At 36.3% G+C, this 22,914-nt stretch overlaps 1 protein-coding gene across 1 annotated transcript in view; it reads right to left on the bottom strand.

The window, feature by feature from the left end:
• Positions 1-6,340: 6,340 nt before the first annotated feature.
• gckr (glucokinase (hexokinase 4) regulator) overlaps positions 6,341-22,914 on the bottom strand; it is a gene marked incomplete at both ends in the record, with an annotated part of 31,473 nt that continues 14,899 nt past the window's right edge. The window contains 14 exons of the mRNA XM_079264137.1: positions 6,341-6,454; positions 6,552-6,686; positions 13,062-13,202; positions 13,487-13,564; positions 13,643-13,752; positions 13,813-13,909; positions 15,774-15,850; positions 15,947-16,044; positions 16,868-16,966; positions 20,357-20,475; positions 20,594-20,699; positions 21,186-21,280; positions 21,371-21,424; positions 21,516-21,582. Of these exons, the coding sequence (XP_079120263.1) occupies positions 6,341-6,454; positions 6,552-6,686; positions 13,062-13,202; positions 13,487-13,564; positions 13,643-13,752; positions 13,813-13,909; positions 15,774-15,850; positions 15,947-16,044; positions 16,868-16,966; positions 20,357-20,475; positions 20,594-20,699; positions 21,186-21,280; positions 21,371-21,424; positions 21,516-21,582 (1,390 nt within the window). The remainder of the gene's footprint in view (positions 6,455-6,551; positions 6,687-13,061; positions 13,203-13,486; positions 13,565-13,642; positions 13,753-13,812; positions 13,910-15,773; positions 15,851-15,946; positions 16,045-16,867; positions 16,967-20,356; positions 20,476-20,593; positions 20,700-21,185; positions 21,281-21,370; positions 21,425-21,515; positions 21,583-22,914) is intronic.

Here is a 22,914-nt window from a genome sequence, read left to right as displayed (position 1 = left end):
AAAAGTAAAAAAAGACATTTTTGGGGACAGACTTCTTTTGCTTCTTCGCATTATGAATATATAGTCTTGTTACTCATATGTATGCATTTTATTCAACCCAGGAGCCTAGAAATTTGCAGAACATAGCATGACACAGAGCATATCTGTGTATATCTATTGAAAATCTAAATTTAAAGTTAAAGACAAAGTTTTTCTGCTGTTTTAAAGACTTTCTTAGTTGGGTTTATTATATACTGTAGATCCAGGTGGGGTTTGCGTAACCAGCCGTGTGGAACAACAGCCTGAAGCATGTTATTGATGCCTTACTGAATCCAGTACACCTACAGAGACAAAGGGAAGCTAGTTGTTGTTTTTTCTTTCCTCTGTTTGTGGCTCTCCTAGAGAATCTTGTTCAAGAGGCTGAACTTGAAAAAGCTGCTCTTATAAATGCTGGGAATTCTACTTTTTAAGTAGCCTATCGTTTGAAGACATTTTCTTTTTGTTCAAGCTGAGCGACCTGGGCTCCAGGCTTACTCCTCATATGTAGTTTTTTAAAGAGAGGCACTAATGTTCAGCGTGCTCTGTGAACAGTGGAAGCGAGGCATAAACGTTCTCTTACTGCTTGGTTTGATTAAAGCCTCGTATTTTATGGTGCAAAGAAAGCGAGGGTGTGTGCCTATGCTTGCCGTACTATAATTCAAGTCATCAAGTGTACATTATATAAGCAAACTGATATATGACTGTAATGACTCTGACATCAATAAACTAAATGTACAGATGGTGATTTTTCATACTTCTTTAAAAAATGAGCATTTTCAGTTTACATTAATGAGGGAGTCTGAATGAATACTTTTGGTTGTTTAATTAAAATTTAAAGTGGTTTCATAGGACAATAATTTGGTTGAGTCACACATACACTTTATCAAATCCTAATATATTAAACTCACATTTTTTTGTATCACCTTCAGTTAGCGATTAGTAAAAGATATAGTTAGGAGATGACATATTGTCCACTGGGATACAAATACAAATAAATACATTCTAACATCTTCATTTTAACATGTGATGTTTTCTTTTTCACTCAGTCTTGAGGGAGTTTGCTAGTTTTAAGACTCTTTATGAGCACAACGCCCCTCAAAAGTCATAAAACACACATGAAAGTATTTCCTTTTTAAAGGAAAACCGTCATTTTTCAAAATGTATTTAGTCTAGTCTTCCACTAATTAAACAATAAAATGCCTTTGCTAAAATCTATGCAGCTAGTTGGCTTAGCTGTAGCTTGGGAAAGCAGCTACCTTCTAAAAAAAAACCAAAAAAAAAACCCATCAAAATAGTTTTATCCCATAATTTAAAATAAAATTAGTCATTTTTCAAGACTTGTCTTGTATTTGACTTGGGTTTTGTTTACAGTAATTATATGATTAATCTGATTAAAATCTTTTTCCGTTAGCATAACAGTAGCTTGAGGTAACTGATAGCTTAAAGAAAAATAAACATTGTCTTTTTTTTTTTTACCTAAACAATACCCTAACTGTTATTCTTCAAAAAGTAATTGTTTTTCTATATTTTTTTAATATATTATTATATTATTATTAATATTTTTTCCTAATGTAATTTCTGCTAACTATAGACTAGCTATCTTAAACAGAAAATAAAAATACTTTTAAACTGTTTTTCTCTTGAACAAGAAATTAATCATTTGTTTAGATGTTTTTGATCTTTTCCCCACAATTATATGATATTTTTGCATTAAAATTTATGTATGTAAAATTTATCCTACTGAAGGAGGGAAATTAGCTTAAAAAGTAAAATTGATCAATAAATGAAAAAGCTATTTATTTCTACTTTAAAGAAAATCAAGCATTTTAGAAAATCTATATTTTGTACCTTTTTTCAATAATATCATCATTAAAAAATTGTTTGAGCCAACTGTAAAATCTACACAATTAGCTTTAGCATTTCCCTTAGCACCACCAATGTTAGACCAATCTCTACTACACTATAAGTCTTTCATTTACTAAAAAATGCCAAGTTTTACTAGTAGTTCTTTTAATCTATAACACAACATGCAAAGAATCACTTCTTCTACCATCGTGTACACAAAAACAGCAATTGGCTTTACTTGTAATACTCGTGTGAATGTTTGATGCAGCAGTCTCTCTCTCTCTCTCTCTCTCTCTCTCTCTTTTAAACAATACAAACAACTGCTGAGGATGTGCAAGTGACCTGACCAGACCTGGGGTGTATTGACCTTCTGGAAGCAGCTTTTGCTCTGTGCATCCTGCTGTGTTTGGCTCTGCACTAAAGGTGTTTCAAAAGCTGCTCAAGCATTCTCAAGATATGCTCGCACGTCACACTAATCCATTACCTGTGATTGTGTCTTTGTGTATGTTGAGCCACCGAGGGACAGATAAAGATTGAGGTTGACTTACATCATGGAACATGGCTTCCTTCCAAATGGGCTGTTTTAGTGACTGTAGCTTTAAAACCTACTACTCAAACTGCTTTTTAACAAAGGCTAAAAAAGGACATAGAAGACCAGTTAATACTGGTGGCGTGGAAGTTGAAGTAATTATAATAATGAAACGCTTTTCACCCTTTTTTTAAGTGAACATTATCATTAGTATACATTTTCCATTCAACAAAGCTGCTGGTTGTTTAAGCAATGTTTGCAAATAAAAAGGGCACCTTGGAGAGGAAAAGTCTCTCAGAAATAAGACTGGGCAGTTAAACAATCTGCAAGAAACTAAGAAGCAATTTCATGCCTTGTCCACACGTAGCAGGATTTCTCACGAAACAGTTATTTTTCTCCGATATGGCCTGTCATCCACACAAAAATGTAGATTTATGCAATCAAAAACAATTCTTTAAAAAGCCTCCGACTAAAATGAAGATTTGTGAATACCCCATTTGCATATCAGCATATGGGCATATATAGCTGGAGTTTTAGATGATGAAAGGTCGCCGTACGCAACAAAGAATACCATGACGTCTTCAAAACTGTCATTGTTATCCATTGTCCAAGCACTTTGTTTGTTTTTACGCTGCAGACAGTACCGCTCCACACAGGCGAAGGACGAGATTAAGGACAGCTATTTTCCACCACCACCTATCACTTTAGAGGCATGTTTTGTGTTTTGTGGAAGTAATTGGATTGGATTAAGGACGCTACTGCAGCCTGAAGGCTTGATGTGCTCATGAATGTGTTTAACAACGCGGTTATGCGGATAGGTGTGGATGGATTTGTTTTTGAAAAACAAAGTCGTGTGGGGGGGAAGATATTTGGTTTTTACAAAAACCCTCCTATGTGTGTACATGGTCTCAGAATGTTTCTCAACATAAACCTGCAAGGACTTTCCAGATTCCTTTTCCTGCAGTAATCAATATCAAAAGACCTTCAATCATGTCCATATTGTATCTAACATAAGCAAGGCAATAACACTCAATCACAAAAATGATAGCAAAACGAGGGATGTTTGCGGCTGGATGTGTTCATTCTTCCTCTCAATACCTGGGTTGCCTTTTAAAAGGCTGTAAGAACAAATATGTTGGTGATAAAGAAAGTGTTGCTCTCTAACAGCTACAATAAACTCCACTTCTCTTACAACCTTGAACAGGATGAAGTCGGTACAGTGAATGAGTGAAGGCGGTGAACATGACAGCTTTTTCTAAATTTTAAAGGAATAAATTTTATTTTGAACACATTTTGGCTGTGTTCATACAGGCTGCAAACATTCAGAGAAACAGGTTTCATAATTAGCAGAGGAAAAAATTATTTTCATATGTTTCAGGATTCAGGACTTATCAGGATTTTCCATTTTTTTCTGTTTTATCAAAACAAATCTTGTCATTTCCAGTTCATGAAACCACATACATCTTCATTATGAAAATAACACTTTTTATTGTAATAATAATATAGACTGACACAATATTTCAAATTCACAGCATGATAGCAAATTTATGGTCCCATTCAATAAAGGCACGGTTAATATTTAATTGAATCGTAAAAATTATGCCCTTAAAATTCAATTAAAATCTGTCATTTTTGTGTCAAAGAAGTTTGTCATTTTTCTAGATATGTTCAGTCATTATTTTGCCAATAATCGACAAGTTGGCATATTTAAACAAATCAGTGCTATATATTAGCTTAGCTACATCTTGGGGAAACAGCTAGTACAAAAAGAAAGAATAAACACCAAAAAACAAACTATTTTCTCGTTAAAGGAAGTTTGGATCATTTCTATTTATGTTTTGTGTATTTTCTTTTTCTAATACTTGGATTAGAAGTTGATATTGCTGGAAAATCTTTGCACTATATTAGCTTAGCTATAGCTGCAGTGAAGCAGCTAGCCTGCACTGCACAGAAAAGAAAACAAAAAACAGTCTTTTTCAGGAAATTTGATATTTTTCAAGATATATTTAGTCTATTTTATTTTCCATTATATGCCAAATGTATACTACTATAAAATCTATCCAGCTTATTAGCCTAGCTTTAGCTGGAGGAAACTGCTTACCCTCCAAAAAGAAAAGGACAATAGAAAAGACAGTTTTTCTAAATATCTAATTTTTATAACATCTAATTAATCTAAATATAATTTGTCACATTTTTGCTGACAAATAATGAGAAAATGTCATTATTGTAAAATTTCTGTTGCCTATTAGCTTAGCCATATTTTGAGGAAACAGATACCCTGTAATTTAAAGATAAAAAGGAAAATTTAACAAACAATTTAAACTTTAAAGGAAGATTGTCACTTTTCTAAACATACTTTGTCTCCTTTGGTGATCATTAGATGACAAAAATAGTTTAACAGCTAAATTTATGCTGTCTTTTTAAAAAAAGGGGAAAAAAATCATTTCCTCTTTAAAGGTGGAGTATGTAAGATTTTCAATATTTAAAAAATAAATTAACTAATAAAATAACTACAATCATAATTAGATAGTTTTTTGAACATGTAGGTTCCAGTCTGTCCATATTTGATGCGTTATTAAATTACAAGTTTAATTAATGACAAATGACAAAAAGCACTTTTTTTTTTTTTTTACTGGCAGGCAAACATTTACGAAGGGTCTTTGTCATTAATTAAACTTGTAATTTAATAACACATCAAATATGGACAGACTGGAACCAACATGTTTTAAAAAACTATCGAATTATGATTGTAGTTTTTTTTTTTAGTTAATTTTTTTTTTCTAAATATTGAAAATCTTACATACGCCACCTTTAAAGAAAGACTCACTTTCCTAAATATGTTCCATCACTTTTTTGCTCATAATTACATGACATTGGTATTATTCCAAAATCTATACTATCTGTTAGCTTATTTAGTTTCCTTGCAGTTTGCCAAGCCAGATGTTATCTCTTTTATGTTTATTCTTTTACTACTATTATTACTACTATTATTATGGACGGTTAAAAAGACAGAAGACTATTTTAGAAGCTTTATGTGTGTGAGAATGATGATGTGTCTATTTGTTTTACTGTTGTTTTAGTATATGTAAAGTAAATGGTAAATGGACTTGTACTTATATAGCGCTTTTCTAGTCATGCAGACCACTCAAAGCGTTTTACGCTATTTGTCACATTCACCCATTCACACACACACTCATACAACACACTCATACCCCGATAGGCACATTGGAGGGCACCTTGGGGTTCAGTGCCTTGCCCCAAGGCCAGTCAGGTGGAAGCCTGGAATCGAGCTTCCAACTTTCCAGTTGAAGGAATTTGATTTATAGCTTCGGGAAACAGCTAGCTTAAAGAGAAACGGCAGAAATATCAACATGAACAAGTATTTCCTCTTTAAAGGAGGTTTGTGATTTAAAAAAAAAAAATTTTTTCTTTATTTTTCCAAGAATTATAAGACAAGTTTTAGAAAGAGTATTTTTTTCTTTCATTCATTATCTGAACCGCTTAATCTGATCAAGGGTCGCAGGGAGCTGGAGCCTATCCCAGCAGCTTTCCATCGCAGGACAAATTGGTATGTTGCTATAAAATCAATGCAGCCCATTGTCTTAGCTATAGTTTGACGAAACAGCTAGTCTGTCCTTCAGCACCGTCACAGATTAACATCTCCTACCCTGAGTATAAGCCCTCATTCACTCATAAACTTTAGGTTTTGTTTTAATTAATTTAAAAAAAAAAAAAAAAAAGTACAAATAATTTCCACAGCTGTCAATTATGTGTGCCAGCCATCTTATTTACACTAAACACTGTACCGGAATCTGTTTGTCAGTAGTCACAGCTGAGCAACCAATCACCTGCTTTCTGTTGAGATCAACAATAACATCCCTGATCTATGGGAATGATCAGTAGGGTGATTGATTGATTTCACACGAGTGAGTCTGATAATGACATCAGTTATGACAACCACACCTCCACCGCCTCTCTAACAATTGGCCTCTGCTCCAGGTGAGACTCCGCCTCCTTTATAGAGCAACCAGTCAGCAAACAGACCAAAGCCAACGGGACGACCTAAACAGAGACACATGATACAAACATGTTTTATCCATCCAATCATCCATCAATCACTCATACTTTAGATTCTCTCTCCATCTCTGTGCTTCTTTACCTTCCTCCCATTTCTGGCAGCACGAGTATGAATGGTGATGTCACCGGAAGTGATGTCATCTGTGAGGTCGTCCACTCGATAGACGGCCTTCAGAAGGGCCTCTTCACACTGCAACTCTGGCTGACCACACAGCTTCTGAAATGAGACCTCAACTTAATATGCATTTAATATTTATTGTCATCACAAGCTGATGAAGATGATGGAGGATTCTTCACACCCTCTCCACAACACAGTGAAGAAACAACAAAGTGTGTTCAGTGAGAGGCTTCTTCAGGTCCGACGCAAGACTGAAAGATACAGAAGATCATTCCTGCCAGCAGCCATCAGCCTCTGGAACAAGACCTCCTCAAATTAATGATTATTATCTACTACAATATTGAATTTCCCCTCGAGGATTAATAAAGTATTTTTCATTTAATTTCATCTTCCTCCAACTGTTGTTGATTTGTACCTCCTACTTTAGCTTCTTTTCCAACTATTTACACATGTGCTGCTGGCATTAATTTGAAAATTAGCTCATATTTTCCATTAAATGGTAAAATGTCTCAACTTTTTATTACAAATATTTTGTAAACAAATAAGTTTTTGTGATTTTTTTCAATCATTGCATCTGTTTTTATTAGTGTATTGCACAGTGTCCCAACTTATTGCCTCCTCTATGGTGGAGGTCATGTGAAGCGCTGGTTTTCCATCTGTCTGTTAACAACGTAACTCAAAACATTACTGAACAATTTCTATTAAATTCTCAGCCAATCTCATAAATATAAAAAACTGAATGTGTGATTACACTTTGGGGTTTATCAGATCCCCACCTTGTTTTTTTTTTAAATGATTCTTTACAAGAGAGAAACACGGAAAATTTAGCTATTAAAGCTTCTAACTCATATTACAGAAGTACAGAGTTGTCACTCAAGTGTAAAATTTATTACAACATAATGTGATAGTTTTACTGTAAAAATGGGAACACATCACATTATGACGTGAGTTAGGATGTGAAACGTATCATATTATGATTAAAAAAACCTAAAATAATAAAAAATATTCAGAATATCAAGGGCAGCCACATATATGACATGTCTCCCTTGACAGAGCAAATCTGTTTAGCAAAAATATAGATTGCAGTACTGTATGCTGTGATGCTGGACAGGTAAAATAAAAACTAAATAATTAAAACTAAAGGTGACGAAGCCTTTAGCGTGTTCATCTGAACGGGAAGGAGCTCACACATCAGCTCACAGAGAGTAAACAATGCATGTTTTCATGTTACTCACCAAAAGTCTCAAATATCTCCAGAAAAAGTTGCAAAACTTATTGATAGTCACTTTTTCTTTATACAGACTGACTAGAGTGGTCTAAAAAACTGCTAAATATGGTGCTAAGACAACCAGACAATTGTGCACTGATAAAAGTTCCACAAATAAATACAGTAAATTTTTTTACTTTAAATTTTCTGTTATTAATTAATTAAAATGAATGTGTTAAAGTCCCATCAGGTATAATATTATAGTTTTATTGTGAAAATGTATCACGGTAAAATGTATCACAGTAGAGTGTGAAAATGTTTTACGGTAAAAACATGAAATTTTAGTGAAGTGATGCTTTTTTTGTAAAAATGTGAAACATGTTATAATAGTTTTACTGTAAAAAAATGAATCAAGTTAAAACGTGACAGTTTTATTGTCAACTAGAGAAGCACTCGGAGAGCGCAAACCTCCGCCAAGCACAACGTGAAAGAATCCTTTAAAAAAAAAACGCCTGGACCCAAACGGTGATCCGGATCACCATCAAAATTAAATCAGCTCTTCCTTTTTACGTTTCCAACAACTCTTGAAAATTTAATTAAAATCCGTCTGTAAGGTTTTGAGTTATCCTGAACACAAACAAACAGATAAACGCTAGTAAAAACACAAACTTCTTTCTTTTTTTCTTTTTTTAACCTGTCCTGTCCAGCATCTCAGCATACAGAACAGCAATCTGCGCGCCGTATTTTTCCCATACAGATTTGCTCTGTCAAGGGAGACATCTCATGTATATAGTTGCCCTAGATAATCTAAATATTTTTATGATTTTTTTTTTTTTTTTGTAATCATCATCAGTCTTGATATGGCCGTGCTGGACCTGGCAGGGGAAGAGGGAAAAAAGAAGTTGAAGGAAAAGAAAGAGAGAGAGAGAAAAGAAAGGCGTGTTTAATAGGGCTGTGACGATACGCTTTTGTCCCGATTCGATTCGATTCTGATTTTTTGGGTGCCGATTCAATTTAAATTGCGATTCTCACAATTCTTTGAAATTGCTGATTTTTGTAGATTAAAAACAAAATAAATGTATAAAACTTATGTCATTTTTCTTGATTTCAATTTGAAAAAAACAACACAGTAGCCAGACCATCATTCTGCTGCTATAATGCCCAAGATGACAAGTAAAAATGATCAATAAAAACAATAAAAATGACAAAAATTTTATAATGAATTATTTTTATTTATTTGAAAAAATATATATTTTTTTCAACAAAAAATTTATTTTAAAATTGTGAAGCAAAATAATCCCAATTTTCGATTTTTCGATTCAATTTTCCCATCGGGGAGAAACCCAAGGCCCCCAGGGCCCAGCAAGCCCACCGAACACAGAGCCCAGGCAGCCAAAGCAGAGAGATCCGCCGTCCCCCGAGCCCAGAGCAGTGGAAGCCCCCCGGCGCGACAAGGCAGGGGCACCGAGTAGCACACGGTGACGTCAAGACAAAAACATAACCTTCTTGGCGGTGGTAACGAGTATCATGCCATAACGTGATGGTTTTATTGTTAAAAACACAAAACATATCAAGTTATAACGTGGCGATTTCATTGTAAAAACATGGAAAGTATCACACTGAAAAATGCTTTAATGGACGTTTGCTTAGTTTGGATCAACAGTATGTTGTTTAAAAATCATCCTGAAAGCCATTTTTTATTCTTCAGCTTTTAGCTTCAGCAAGACTTAGTTTATTTATGAGATCTTTTTTTTTTTTTTTTTTTTGCTTTAATTGATCTTAATTTGTTGGATTTAAAGTTTTTCCATGTTAAATATGTATTTCTTACATTGAATGTTTTTATAGTTACCTGCATCACCTTGTTTCTGCTGTGTTTGTATTTTAAGTAGAGGACAGTGATGTGTAGGACAGACCGTATATAAAAAGATGGACCGAGCCTCCGTGACGTCACCCATAGTTTTCTGAAGAGCTGAATTGACGCTCGGTGGGCTGTGAGCGTCATGCTGGATGATTGACATCAAGCGAACTCCGAGCTTTCTGTAGCTAAGAGCTAACCCGGAGATAACAGGAGATAACCAGCTAACAGAGGTAAGCGGGCTAAAGCTAAGTCACGTTGTTAACCGGCTAAAAACCGCGGTTCTACGTTCTTCTTATCTGAAGCGGGAGATTGGGTACCTGTCAATCAAAAGGACACGCCCCTAAATATGCAGAACTTCAAGATTAAATTACTTTTAAACGAGCGAGTTAAAAAAGAAATCACTCCCCCCACAGTTGTCATGAAGGTAAACCTGACCTATTAAACCTAAAATGGATTTTTGAACCAGGCTGTAAACATGTTTATTTCTGCTGTGAAGTTGGTCTTTTTAACATGGGAGTCTATGGGGATTTTCTCTGTTTTGCAGCCCCTAGTGGATGAAGGGGAAAATGTAGTTTTATGCACTTCCACCTAGGTTTCACTTTTAACCACCGAAGGCTCTGTCCATCTTTCTTATACGGTCTGTGATGTGAAGAGAACTCAGGAAAAAGGGCATTATGTTGCTGCCTGTTCAGGCTGCTCTCACAAATCATTCGTATAATCTCATACAAAAAGTAACACACAGACATTTGTACGTTTCCAACGTAATCCTGAGCAGGCGCTTTCATCACGTGACATTTCAGTCTATAGTTCTGTCCCCACGAGGAGCATTAAACACGTTGAAGTCTGAGTAAAATGCATCGTGTCTCGCTGATTATGACTGTAAAGCTTTTAAGCTCTTCGGTATCGGCTGCATTGCTAGATGTTTAAAATAAAACAAACTGTAAAGTATTGTTCAACAGCACAACTTGATATGAACATATAAAGTACACTAATGTCCGCACCACATGACCACTGCAGTCCAATCACAGCTGTCTTATGGGGCCAGTTTTCCAAATCTGGGAGAAAATAAGACCTTTTTCTCTCTCTTTATCTTAATTACATTTAATCCGTCATATGGGATAATGATACATGAATATTTGTCTTTAAAAATAAATGGATGCTGTCTGTGTTGAGTGATATTATCCATATAGTATATGATCAATATTGGAATTCAGAACCTGAATCCAAGCTGAACGCATACACATTTGTCTTTTACTTGGGCAAAATTAGCAGATCCAAAATAATATCACAGTTTGGTTTCAAGCATTGAACTACAGCCATTCTGATGATGAGTTGTGGATGTGGATGTACATCACACTTCCTTTATTTTTAGTGGAAATATTTGAAACTGCCCACAAGCAGTAAATTTTAATTAATAATTTAATAATTTTTAGATGTATTAATTAATTTGCATTTTCTTTGAATGTCGAGATTTTTTTTCTAAAAACAATACCGTTCACCCAGACATACTGTCGACACCCTGGATTTTCCTCTGTCGTCTTCCAACGTAAGTAGATATTTACGATAATTTTTATGAAAAAAAATACATGATGCAGAAGTTGTTAAAGTACTAACCAGCACTTTTAAAATTGGTCTCATCTTCAAATTCACAAACAAGTCTGGTAACATCCAGGTAGGTAATGAGCAAATTTGTCAACCTCAGAACTGACTGATTTATTGATTGATTTGTTTGTATTGTACATGGGACTAGTGTAACACTGACAAATAAGGCCAATTGAATTTTTCTATACTATGGCCTGTATTCATTATAAAGCTAAAACTTGTTTTGTTTTTGCTGTTTGTTTTGTTTGTAAAAGTAAAGATAGTGTCCTCTTTCTTCTAGCCACATGAAATGGAATGATTTGTGGGTGTCCTCTGATGACCTGAAGTAGACCGAAGTAACAGTTCACTGTCTACTGTTGCTGTTTTTGCATATGCAGGGGTTGTTTTTGTTCTTTAATGTTTTACTTTGTGTAACATAGACACTTTTTTTAAAATTGTTATAACAAAAAAAGTCAATCTGTTGCTACTGCCATATGGTCCCTGATTTTCTCTAAAGAAACTATACATTTAATTTTAACAGAGAGCTGTCCTGGTTCCTGTACTATTTGTATTCAGAGCATATTGTATTTAGTACTGTTTGTTTTCAAGAATGTGTTAAATAAAGATAAATGTGGCAATTAGTCATGAATATTCTACTCACAGGCATCTAACACTGCTTTTGTTAAAAAAAAAAAAACATAAATCCAAGTATTCTTTTGTGATGTACATCCACATCCACAACTCATCATCAGAATGGCTGTAGTTCAATGCTTGAAACCAAACTGTGATATTATTTTGGATCTGCTAATTTTGCCCAAGTAAAAGACAAATGTGTATGCGTTCAGCTTGGATTCAGGTTCTGAATTCCAATATTGATCATATACTATATGGATAATGTCACTCAACACAGACAGCATCCATTTATTTTTAAAGACAAATATTCATGTATCATTATCCCATATGACGGATTAAATGTAATTAAGATAAAGAGAGAGAAAAAGATCTTATTTTCTCCGAGATGTAGAAAACTGGCCATATAAGACAGCTGTGATTGGACTGCAGTGGTCATGTGGTGCGGACAGTAGTGTACTTTATACGTTCATATCAAGTTGTGCTGTTAAACAATACTTTACAGTGTGTTTTATTTTAAACATCTAGCAATGCAGCCGATACCAAAGAGTTTAAAAGTTTTACAGTCATAATCAACGAGACGCGATGCATTTTACTCAGACTTCAACGTGTTTAATGCTCCTCGTGGGGGTTTTTTGTTCTTACTTTCTCCCCTTCCTATTGGCTGCACTGGGTGTCAATCATTTACTTCCCGCTAAAGCTGTATTTTTATGGATGTTTAGGCTACAGTATCTTTATTTCAGGCACATATTTTCTGTTTCACATCACACATCATTTCGTTACTTAATAAATACTAGTTCGGCTGTCACTTATATTTGAAATATGAAGAAAAAGTGTCATATTACGAACCTATTGCCAATGAAATTGTGGAAGATTGACCAGGCCACATCCACTTAATGTTATAATTGTTTATATATCTCAAATAAGCCATCATATTTGCCTTTATCAACACATATCATTTATACGTTGGATACCCACTAGTTCGGCTTTATTAGGTATTTGATTCATGAAGCATATACGTGTTTTCCAAACCCTAGCTTAAGAGTGGGTGTGAAACTAGAAAAACTACATGGCGTTTATTTGCTGTGCGCAGGCGCACTGGTAGCTAGAAATACGTAGCAAAGCCTACGTAACTTTGAGCAGTTTTTCGTAGATATTATACGAAGCAGTAATGAGAATACGTTGGCCTGTTACATACCTGCAGTAACCGTGTTGCTCTGCGGTACAGTTTGCTGTTGGTAACCTGCACGTCGATCATGTAGTTCTGGTATATCTTCCCCTTTAAGATGTGAGCTCCTGTACTCACAGCGTTCAGCAGCAGCTTAGTGGACAGCTCCCACTGCTGACAGAAGAACGCCACTGATTTTATTTTATTTATGTTATACAAGCTTAACTAAAAGGAGACATCATTACCAATCTGATCTCTAACATCAAACCTACAGGCACTAAAAAAGGAAAAAATGAAGATCAGTAGAAAAATCTATCCAAACGGAGATGCAACACGTCTTTCTTTCTCCAAGCTTTGTTACATGAATGTAGCAGAACAAGAATAAAGGAGTTTTTATGAGGCAAACTCCAGTGACTTCTTGTACTGTTGTGTTTGTGTCCACGTGTTTTCCGTACCATGTGCAGCCTCGCAGCAGGAATTCCCTGAAACCAGGTGAAGCTGACTGTGGATGAACACAGCGTATTGATTTCATCCTGTGAAAAAGAGACAGATTGCTCGATAGACATCTGGATAAGTAGACGTCTGAGACGACTGAGCAGATAAACGAATACTTGTCGTGCAGAGGCTGCAGTGTCTCTGTCAGGCTGATGGTGAACAGCGTGCAGGTTCAGCGTCTTTTCTCTCACTTTTTGTGCCAACTTCAACACTTCGTTGACGTCGTCTGTGAAGATAAACAGTTAAAACACACCTGATTGGGCAGATTAAAACATGCTTGTCTCACCAGAGTGTGTGTAGATCAGGAGGACGGTGTCTCTGTCAGTAAGGCGGGGCAGGACATGATGCAGAAAATCCTCATGTGAAATGCAGAACTTTGGACCCTGAAGGAGCAACACAGACACGCTCATAGAAAACCATTTTACACTGTAGCATTTACACTGGAGATATTATGTGTTGTTGTAAATTAGCCTCCTGGAAATGGAGCTTAAAGAAGGAAATAGTACAGTATTTTATTGTTTTAAAAAAAAAAAAGAAAAAAGAAAAAAAAGAAACACAGTTATGTGATTGATAAAAAGTGTCAGCAGCAACATTACAGGATGGAAGGCAGGACTAGGCTGGAGGTAGACAATGAAGCAGAAAAATAAATAACAATAAACAATAATAATAAAAAATAAAAGCAAAGTTTAATTATAAAAACTTATTACAAATTATATTATTGGTGTGGAAAATTTATACTTTGTGAAAAACTTTCATTGAAATTTATTGATTTAGCTCTAAATTTGACATATTATCCATTCATAAGATATTTAATATTTATATTAATAAAATTAAATAAAAGTTATATTATTATTAGCAAAATATTCATCATTATAAATAATAAAAAACAAGTATACTTGTGCAAATAATTTATTAATATAAATAATTAGATATGAATTATTATTATTTAAAATAAACAATGATTTGAAAATGATTTCATTTAATTTATTACTTTTTATTTTTCAAATAAACATTATGAATATCACATATATAATAAATGCATATATTTAAATATATAGATAAAATTATAAATATGAATTCCATCATTTTATTTGAAATTTGATTTGTAAATTAGACTTTATTATAAAGATAAAAAAAATACTATATATTGAATATTTGTCTTAGAAATAGAGCATATATTGATGAACATTGATATGAAATTTAAAAACACTAATTTGGCCCTGCATTTGACATATTATACATATAATCTCATTGAATAATAAATAAATATATATATATATATATATATATATATATATATATATATATATATATATATATATATATATATATATATATATATATACATATATATATATACATATATACATATATATATATATATACATATATATATATATATATATATATACATATATATATATACATATATATATATATATATATACATATATATATATATATATATATATATATATACATATATATATATATATATATATATATATATACATATATATATATATATATATATATATATATACATATATATATATATATATATATATATATATAAATTATTCACTCTTTGTTATAAATAAATCATAAATTTTCAAATAATTTATTACTGTAAATAATCATAGATTTCTTACTGTTTAAAATAAATGGTAAACAAATAAATCTATTTTGATTATTTGTTATTGTTTGAATATACATACATATTTATAAAAAATAAATATATCTAATAAAACATTAATATAAATGACCTTTGTGTACATTTCATGAATATATCTATATTAGATAATAAATACATCATATTATAAATCATTATAATATATTGTAAACATCCTTTTACCAGCCTGTTTTATGGATTTATCAGTGAACATCGACTGTGATCCATAGTTAAAGGTGGATTTAGGATCCAAGTGCAGGACAGAGCAGACTGAAGACAACCTGGCGAAGGGACTCAGTAGCAAACTCAAAAATCTTTCCTTTTCTTTGTTTTTTTTTAAACAATAAAGAATCAGATCACCTTTTATTTCTTTAGTGGTTCGTAACAAAAGAAATTTAACAAGAAGGTTCCCAAACATTTGTGAAAAATGGCGGTGTTGTAGTTGATACTGAAGTTTCTGTGAAATCCTAATAAAGCAGAAACTTGAGTCCCACGAAGCTCCATAATTCAGGCACAGAAAGTGTAGTTCATTGTAATCCTCCTGTTTTACCAAAGCAGATGTGATTTTTACATACCAGAGGAGTTAAAGGACCTTCATTGTTGTTCAGCTCTTTGTATCCACCGCTGACGAAGCCTCGAACATCCTCGTAGTCTAAAACAAAGACAGGCATTTGGAGGACAAAATGATCACTTACAGTACTTTTCCAGGTGGAATTGTAGCGCTGCTGGTGTGCTGGACTCGTCTCACCTGCTCCAAAGGTGGGATTACACTCACTGGCGTCAATAAGGCCCAGTAAAGCAAGGGATCCCCATCCCAGGTAGCACACCCGCCCACCAGACAGCAAACTGAAACCCACACAGCAGAGCTGCAGGTGACTCAGCTGTTAACGGGTTGAAGATGTTGCTGGAAAAATGTCTATTTTCCAGGGAAAGTTTTACTTTTACGTCACTAGGGCCTGAACAAACTGCTAGCATGATGCCATGAGGCAAAACTTCGCTGCAACGCGACGCTCCAGGCTGGAACACAAAGTTGTGAACTTTGATTTTTCAGCCTCAGCATCCTGCAGGGCAACAACAGCCCCAGGGATATACATAATAAATATCATTAAGGCATCAAAACAAGCCAGAAAGACACATTTTTAATGTCAGAAAGTCCTATAGTGCTACTTTAATCATTTATATAAGCAGATAATCAGTGGGAGCCTGAAAAAGCCTCTTAATTCACATCATTTTCACTGTTTACAGTCGAGCACTTTTAATATTCTCATTGGTTTTGTTTATATTTCACCTTTAATTCCCCACAGTCACTTATTTCCCTGCTAATTCTAAATCTGTGGATTTAAACTGTTCAAAGTCCATTAAGTAAAGAACTAATAAACACACACGCACGACCGCTGCTGTTTTGTCCAGTCCAACACACCCAAATCTGAGCTGCATTAAGGGATTTGGCTCCACTGTCGCAGCGTAAACTTAATATTTAAGCAATCATGAAGATTTAAGGACAATTATTTACATTGAGCTGCAGTGGTTTTTAGTAAGTAAACTTAATAAACAAGCAAAGTTTAAAGTTTTTGAGGGCTGACAGCTTTGAACTAAAACACTTCTGTAGTCAGATTTTCATGTTAGATAATATTCAAGGCTTTAATGTTTTTAAAAGAAAATGCTCCACCTCTGTCCAGCAGCCTCCACCAGAGTATTTATCCCCTCTCTCTGCAAGTAAGTGATGTCCACAGTTTTCTCATATTCTCTCAAGTGCTGCAGAATACCACTGTTAGAAGAAAGAAAAGAGATAAATCACATGAAACGCATTTTAACCTCTAAATGCAGCGTCATTATCAGGTTTGTCCTCTAGGGGTCAGCAGCACACTATTAAAAAGCAGTGGAAACGCTTAGTAAATGCTTTTTCAACTCTTTCCAGCTTCATTTTAAAGTTTAACATTGGCTTCTTTGGAGCATAAATGTTAATTAAATAAATAAATTAATGTCAAATGCTTTGTGTGTGTCACACATTAGTAAATCAACATGTTTTGACATCATATGTAATATGTGGCTTCATGTGATCGAACACCACTGACTCCCACAAGCACGGCAGAGCAACAGTAATGTGTAAAACGTGTCCAGGTTTTAAGGTTTCTCTTTAAGAGAGCTGAAGGCTGCGAACATAAAGAATCACTTAGAAAACAGCGGGCAGGTCCTCTGGGTGCAAAAGGAGGAGACTCGAGGTGCTGTGAGGATAAATCGGGTCCACTAATGGAGTCTGATTTTCTTCTAATCTTAAGAATTCATCCAAAGACTAAGCACTTTAAACCCATTTAAACTTTAAAATTAAGAGAGATGAGCGGAAAGAGGGAGGCCGAGGATGAGTGAGCATTAGAGCCACTATGCAAGAGGAAACATCCAAGCTCCATGAATACGTCAAGAGGATGGTCCTAAGGGAGTGTCTCAGGCAGTGGAAACTGGAGGGGAATGAGTTGGAGGAACCATTATGGAGGACAAGCATGGAATGTACCAACCGGACACAGTGGTGATGGAAAGGCAGCAGAGGAAAGCCGCAGTGACCGATGTAGCCATACCGGAAGATGGAAATACAGGCAGTCCTCAGTTTACAAATGAGTTTCGTTCTTGTTCAGCCCGAAATTTAGTGTAAATCTGAGTTTTACCCTTAAATACCCTTTTAGCCACCAAATAACTATCTAAATACACATATTATATATCATAATAATGGAAAAACAGGAACTCCGGGTCGGGAGTGAAGTCCTGCCTCAAGTGGAGGAGTTCAAATATCTCGAGTTCTTGTTCACGAGTGAGGGAAGGATGGAGCGTGAGACTGACAGACGGATCGGTGCGGCGTCTGCAGTAAAGCGGACTCTGCGCCGGTCTGTCGTGGTGAAGAAGGAGCTGAGTCAGAAGACGAAGCTCTCGATTTACCAGTCGATCTATGTTCCTACCCTCACCTATGGTCATGAGCTGTGGGTCGTGACCGAAAGAACGAGATCTCGTATACAGGCGGCTGAAATGAGTGTCCTCCGCAGGGTGGCCGGGCTCTCCCTTAGAGATAGGGTGAGGAGCTCGGTCATCTGGGAGGAGATCAGAGTAGAGCCGCTGCTTCTCCGCATCGAGAGGAACCAGTTGAGGTGGCTCGGGGCATCTGGTTAGGATGCCTCCTGGACCTCCCTGGTGAGGTGTTCCAGGCACGTCCCTCTGGGAGGAGACCCCGGGGAAGATCCAGAATATGCTGGAGGCATTATATCTCTCAGCTGGGCTGGGAACACCTTGGGAACCCCCCCCGCAGAGTTGGTAAATGTGACTGGGGAGAGGAAAGTCTGGGCTTCCCTGATTAGGCTGCTGCTGGATGGATGGATGGATGGATGGATGGATGGAAATACAAGCACTGAGGTGTTGTCTAAGCCTCAATGTCGTAAGTGCTTATGCGGAACCTCTTAACTTCGAATCTTGCTCTATTTTGTTTTATTTACATTTATTTAATGAGCGTCGTAAAATCAAAATGACGTAGTCAAGGACCGCCTGTCTAAGGAACACAAGAAACTGCAGAAATACTAAGGACTCAAGGAAAAGCTGGAGAAGGCCTGGAAGGTGGAAACAACAGAGGTACCCATAGTCTTCGGAGGGCTGGACGTGTCCCCCACACTGGAGAAAGGTCTCCAACAGATACCTGAAGAAACATCAGACAACTCCATCCAGGAGAGATCAGTCCTAGAATCAAATCCTAAACAGGATCCTCAAGCTTCCGGGATTTCTGTACAATAACCCCCGGCTGCAGCCTGGAGAATGGGGCAGGGCTGGATATTGGGCGGGGTTGGACATCCAATGGGCATGGTTGGATGTTAAATGGGCGTGGTTAGGGTTAATCCAATCAAAACGCTGAGGGGACGGGGTTGGATAGCCAAAGGGTGTGGTTCGATGTGAAATGGCGTGGTTGGATGGCAAATGGGCGTGGTTAGGGTAAGGGTTAGGGTTAGAGTTAATCCAATCAAAACATTGAGGGGACGGGATTGGACGTCCAATCCCGCCCAATATCCAGCCCAACCCCATTCTCCAGGCTGCAGCCAAGACCCTCTCCTTCTGTAGACGACCAGCAACCTGCCCCATCCAAGCAAGAAGGCGGTAGAGTTTGTATACATTCACATGTAAGCAGGGTGTCCCATAAGTTTCCATACTGATGGTTTCAATATTGTACCCTAGAAGATGCAACAAAGTGAAATCATTCTGAGAACTGGTTCGGGAAACAGTCCAACCAAGGTGCGATCAAAGGCCAACAGCCAGTCATGTAGAGCGGCAGATCCCAACCAGTTTTCCCTGATGACCCCTTTCACCCATCTATTTAGAAACCATGGACCCCTTGCCCCACCCTGTGATGAAACCATGCTCGCTTTGGTGCTTTGAAAAGTGACACTCTCAGCTTAAATACAATATTCTGCATAAATCCTGTCCTTCGACAAACCCAAAATTAAAATAACAACATATAGCTTCACTTTTATTTCCAAAGTGGGGGCATACATAAGCAATTCCCCCTCCCTTTGGTTGTGACCTAAGTTTTGCATACTTTGGTGGTAACCAATAATCTTTTTGTTCATAAAATAAGGACAAAATGTTGACACTGATCACAATGGACAGAGTGGAATGTCTTCTTGGCATGTTTAATCTGTTTTATGGGGAGTTTTGGAGCCCATGCTGTGATGAAGTTGAAGGTCACACATGTTAAATTTCACTTAAGTTTCCACTTTTTATTCTGACAAAAAAAAAATTATTTTCCTAAAACTCCTTCCAGAGTGAAAATTTTCACCTGCTACAAGATAAAACTGAAAAATTTAAGCTAAAACTTTCACAATCACTCTAACTGGGTAGTTGTTGATCAACAATACGTCTTTTTTATTTAATTATCAGAGACTGGAATAGGTTTGTACACATCCACAGTGCAAATAAAAACAATTCAACAAGACGTCAGCCGTGAATCTCACATATAACAGTTGTTTTTTAACTGAAACAATAAGGGCAACACTGCTCAGCGTGAAGGTGGATTAGATGCATTTATGGTTAAATGAGGGCTGAAATCATGTCTGGCTCTAACTGGGAAACTGAGAAAGAAACATCCAGGAGTACATGTAACTGAAAAAAACTCATGTAGACAAGTTCTTACTTGTGTGACATGGGTGTGCTGGAGAAAGTGGCAGCGTGAGCAGCAGACAGGATGACCTCCAGGAGAATCTTAGTGGCGCTGCCTCCCTTCATCCTGGAAGAGCCGCTGATGGCTTCCGGCTGAGCGGACACACACACACACGCATAAATATATGCGTACTTGCTGAGTCACGGCACGTTTAGAGACTTGACACAAATGCAACCTGAACAGGCGGCGAAAGAACATGAGAACATGTACCCCAACTGCTGGGCTGATGAGGAAAGCCTGTCGCCTTTGGGCGAGCTCCTGCATCCTCTGCACAACGCTGTGAAATGTGAACGTGCAGCCTTGTATGGGCTCGTCTCTGCACATCGTGTCAGAAAGTAAAAGGTAAGTTCACTGAATTATTTAATAGTCTTTAAAGGAACGTGTATTAAACAGATGTATACACACTAGGGGTGGGAAAATCGAATAAAAAAATTGAATATTAGGATTTTTTGCTTCACAATTTTAAAATCGATTTTATTTTTTGTTTAAAAAATCCATGTTTTTAAATAAATAAAAATAATCCATGATAAAATTTTTGTCATTTTTATTGTTTTTATTGATCTTTCTACTTTTCTGCATTGTAGCAGCAGAATAATGGTCTGGCTTGCTGGGCTGTTTTTTTTTCCTTTTTGAAATTGAGAAAAATGAAAAGAAAAACAAAGTATTGTACATTTTTTTTGTTTGTTTTTAATTTACAAAAATCAGCAAATCATCAAAGAATTGTGAGAATCGCAATTTAAATTGAATCAGCATACATACAGACAAAAGCATATCGTCACAGCCTTAATACACACTCACACACCTGGCCTGATGTGCAGGATTAAAGCCGAGCAGTACAGGAGTGTAAACCTCAGGATGCTGCATGCAGAAGTCCAGCTGACCTGCCACAAACGGAGCCTGCAGGGCCAGAGGTTTGCATGCATTAACACAGATAAATTAGTACATTTATCTGATCTGTTACTGTAGGAGAACATACCACCAACTCACAGATAAACCACAGGAAATACCGATAAACAGGACTCTCTTCTTTCCCTCACACACCTGCAGACAAACCAGAAACACTCAGTTTACCAGCAAAGCTGCAGGACTTTTACCACTAACATGTTCATGCTATTTTCAGTCCAACACTGACCTTCTTTAGACTGAGCATGCCCAGTGTGGGGTCGTCCTCAGGAGCCTCTTGAGAGGAAAACAGAGCTCTGGGGAAAATGGACAGAAAGATAATTGAAAGTGTCTGTTGCCATAGCACCTGGAAAAAGTATTCATTTCCTTTGGATTTTAGAGGCACCAATTGGATTAAAACACATGTTAACTCAAAACACGAGATGTCAGGGCAGATCCCGAACACTGACATGTTGCAGCTGCTCCAACTTGCCACATTTCAGGACCATATTATTGAAGGGTGAAAAAAATAAAAGGCTGGTGAGGTTTTCTTGCAATAATTAGATTTTTACGAAGCAGCAACCTCTGGTTTTTAAAAGTGAAGCCTATGTGGAAGTGCATAAAACTGCAGTTCCCCCTTCATCCGCTAGGGGCTCCAAAACAGAGCCAATCCCCATAGACTCCCATGTTAAAAAGACCAACTTCACAGCAGAAATAAACATGTTTACAACTCAGTACAAATAAAATTATTTTAGGTTTTATGGGTAAAGTTTACCTTCATGACAACATCCGTTTAAGTGTCTAGTCTTGAAATTCAGCATAATTAGGTGTATGTCCTTTTGATTGACAGGTATCTGAAATCTGGCAGCAAGAAGGCAGAGTGTAGCCAAACCACGGATTACAGTTGACTAACCGTGCACATTAGCATTAGCCCGCTTACCTACGTTAGCTGGTTAGCTTCCAACAGCTTCGAGTTAGCTCAGTTAGCTCTTAGCTACAAGCAGCTCGGAGTTTGATGTGTGTCAAATCACCCACCAACACCCTCACAGCTACCCTTTCAGCTCCACCTGTGTTTTTGTATTATTCCTGAGTAACGGCATGTGTGACGCCATCAAAATGGCAATTGTGGGTACTAAACAATGAGCTTCAGTTCAGCTTTTCAGAAACCTACAAGTGACGTCACGTCCGTCTAGGGCTGGGCAATCAACCAACAATTAATCGAAACAGACATAAAAAAATAACAAAAAACAAAACACTAATTGATGTAATGTTGCTTATGTCAATTATTTTAAATGCTTTGAAATGTCCATTTCTCTGACACTAATAGAAAATTATTAATTTAATTCATTCATTCATTTTCCTAACCGTTTAATCCAATCCAGGGTTGCGGGTAAGCTGGAGCCTATCCCAACAGTCTTTGGGCGAAAGGCAGGGTACACCCTGGACAGCTCGCCAGTCTATCGCACGGCCACACAGAGACAAACAACCACCCACGCTCACACTAGGGCCAATTTAGAGTACCCAATTAACCTCTTAATTAATTTATCAATTTAATGACCATATAAAATTAAATTGTCCTTAATTTCATTGATTTCAAAATATCAGCCGTTATTTAATGAAAATGTCCGCAACAAAAAATTTTAGAGTGG

Source organism: Telmatherina bonti, assembly GCF_933228915.1.
Source record: "Telmatherina bonti genome assembly, chromosome: 24".
NCBI classification, from domain to species: Eukaryota; Metazoa; Chordata; class Actinopteri; order Atheriniformes; family Telmatherinidae; genus Telmatherina; species Telmatherina bonti.
Note: the sequence above shows the minus strand (reverse complement) of the source record. Positions and strands in the feature narration are given on the sequence as shown.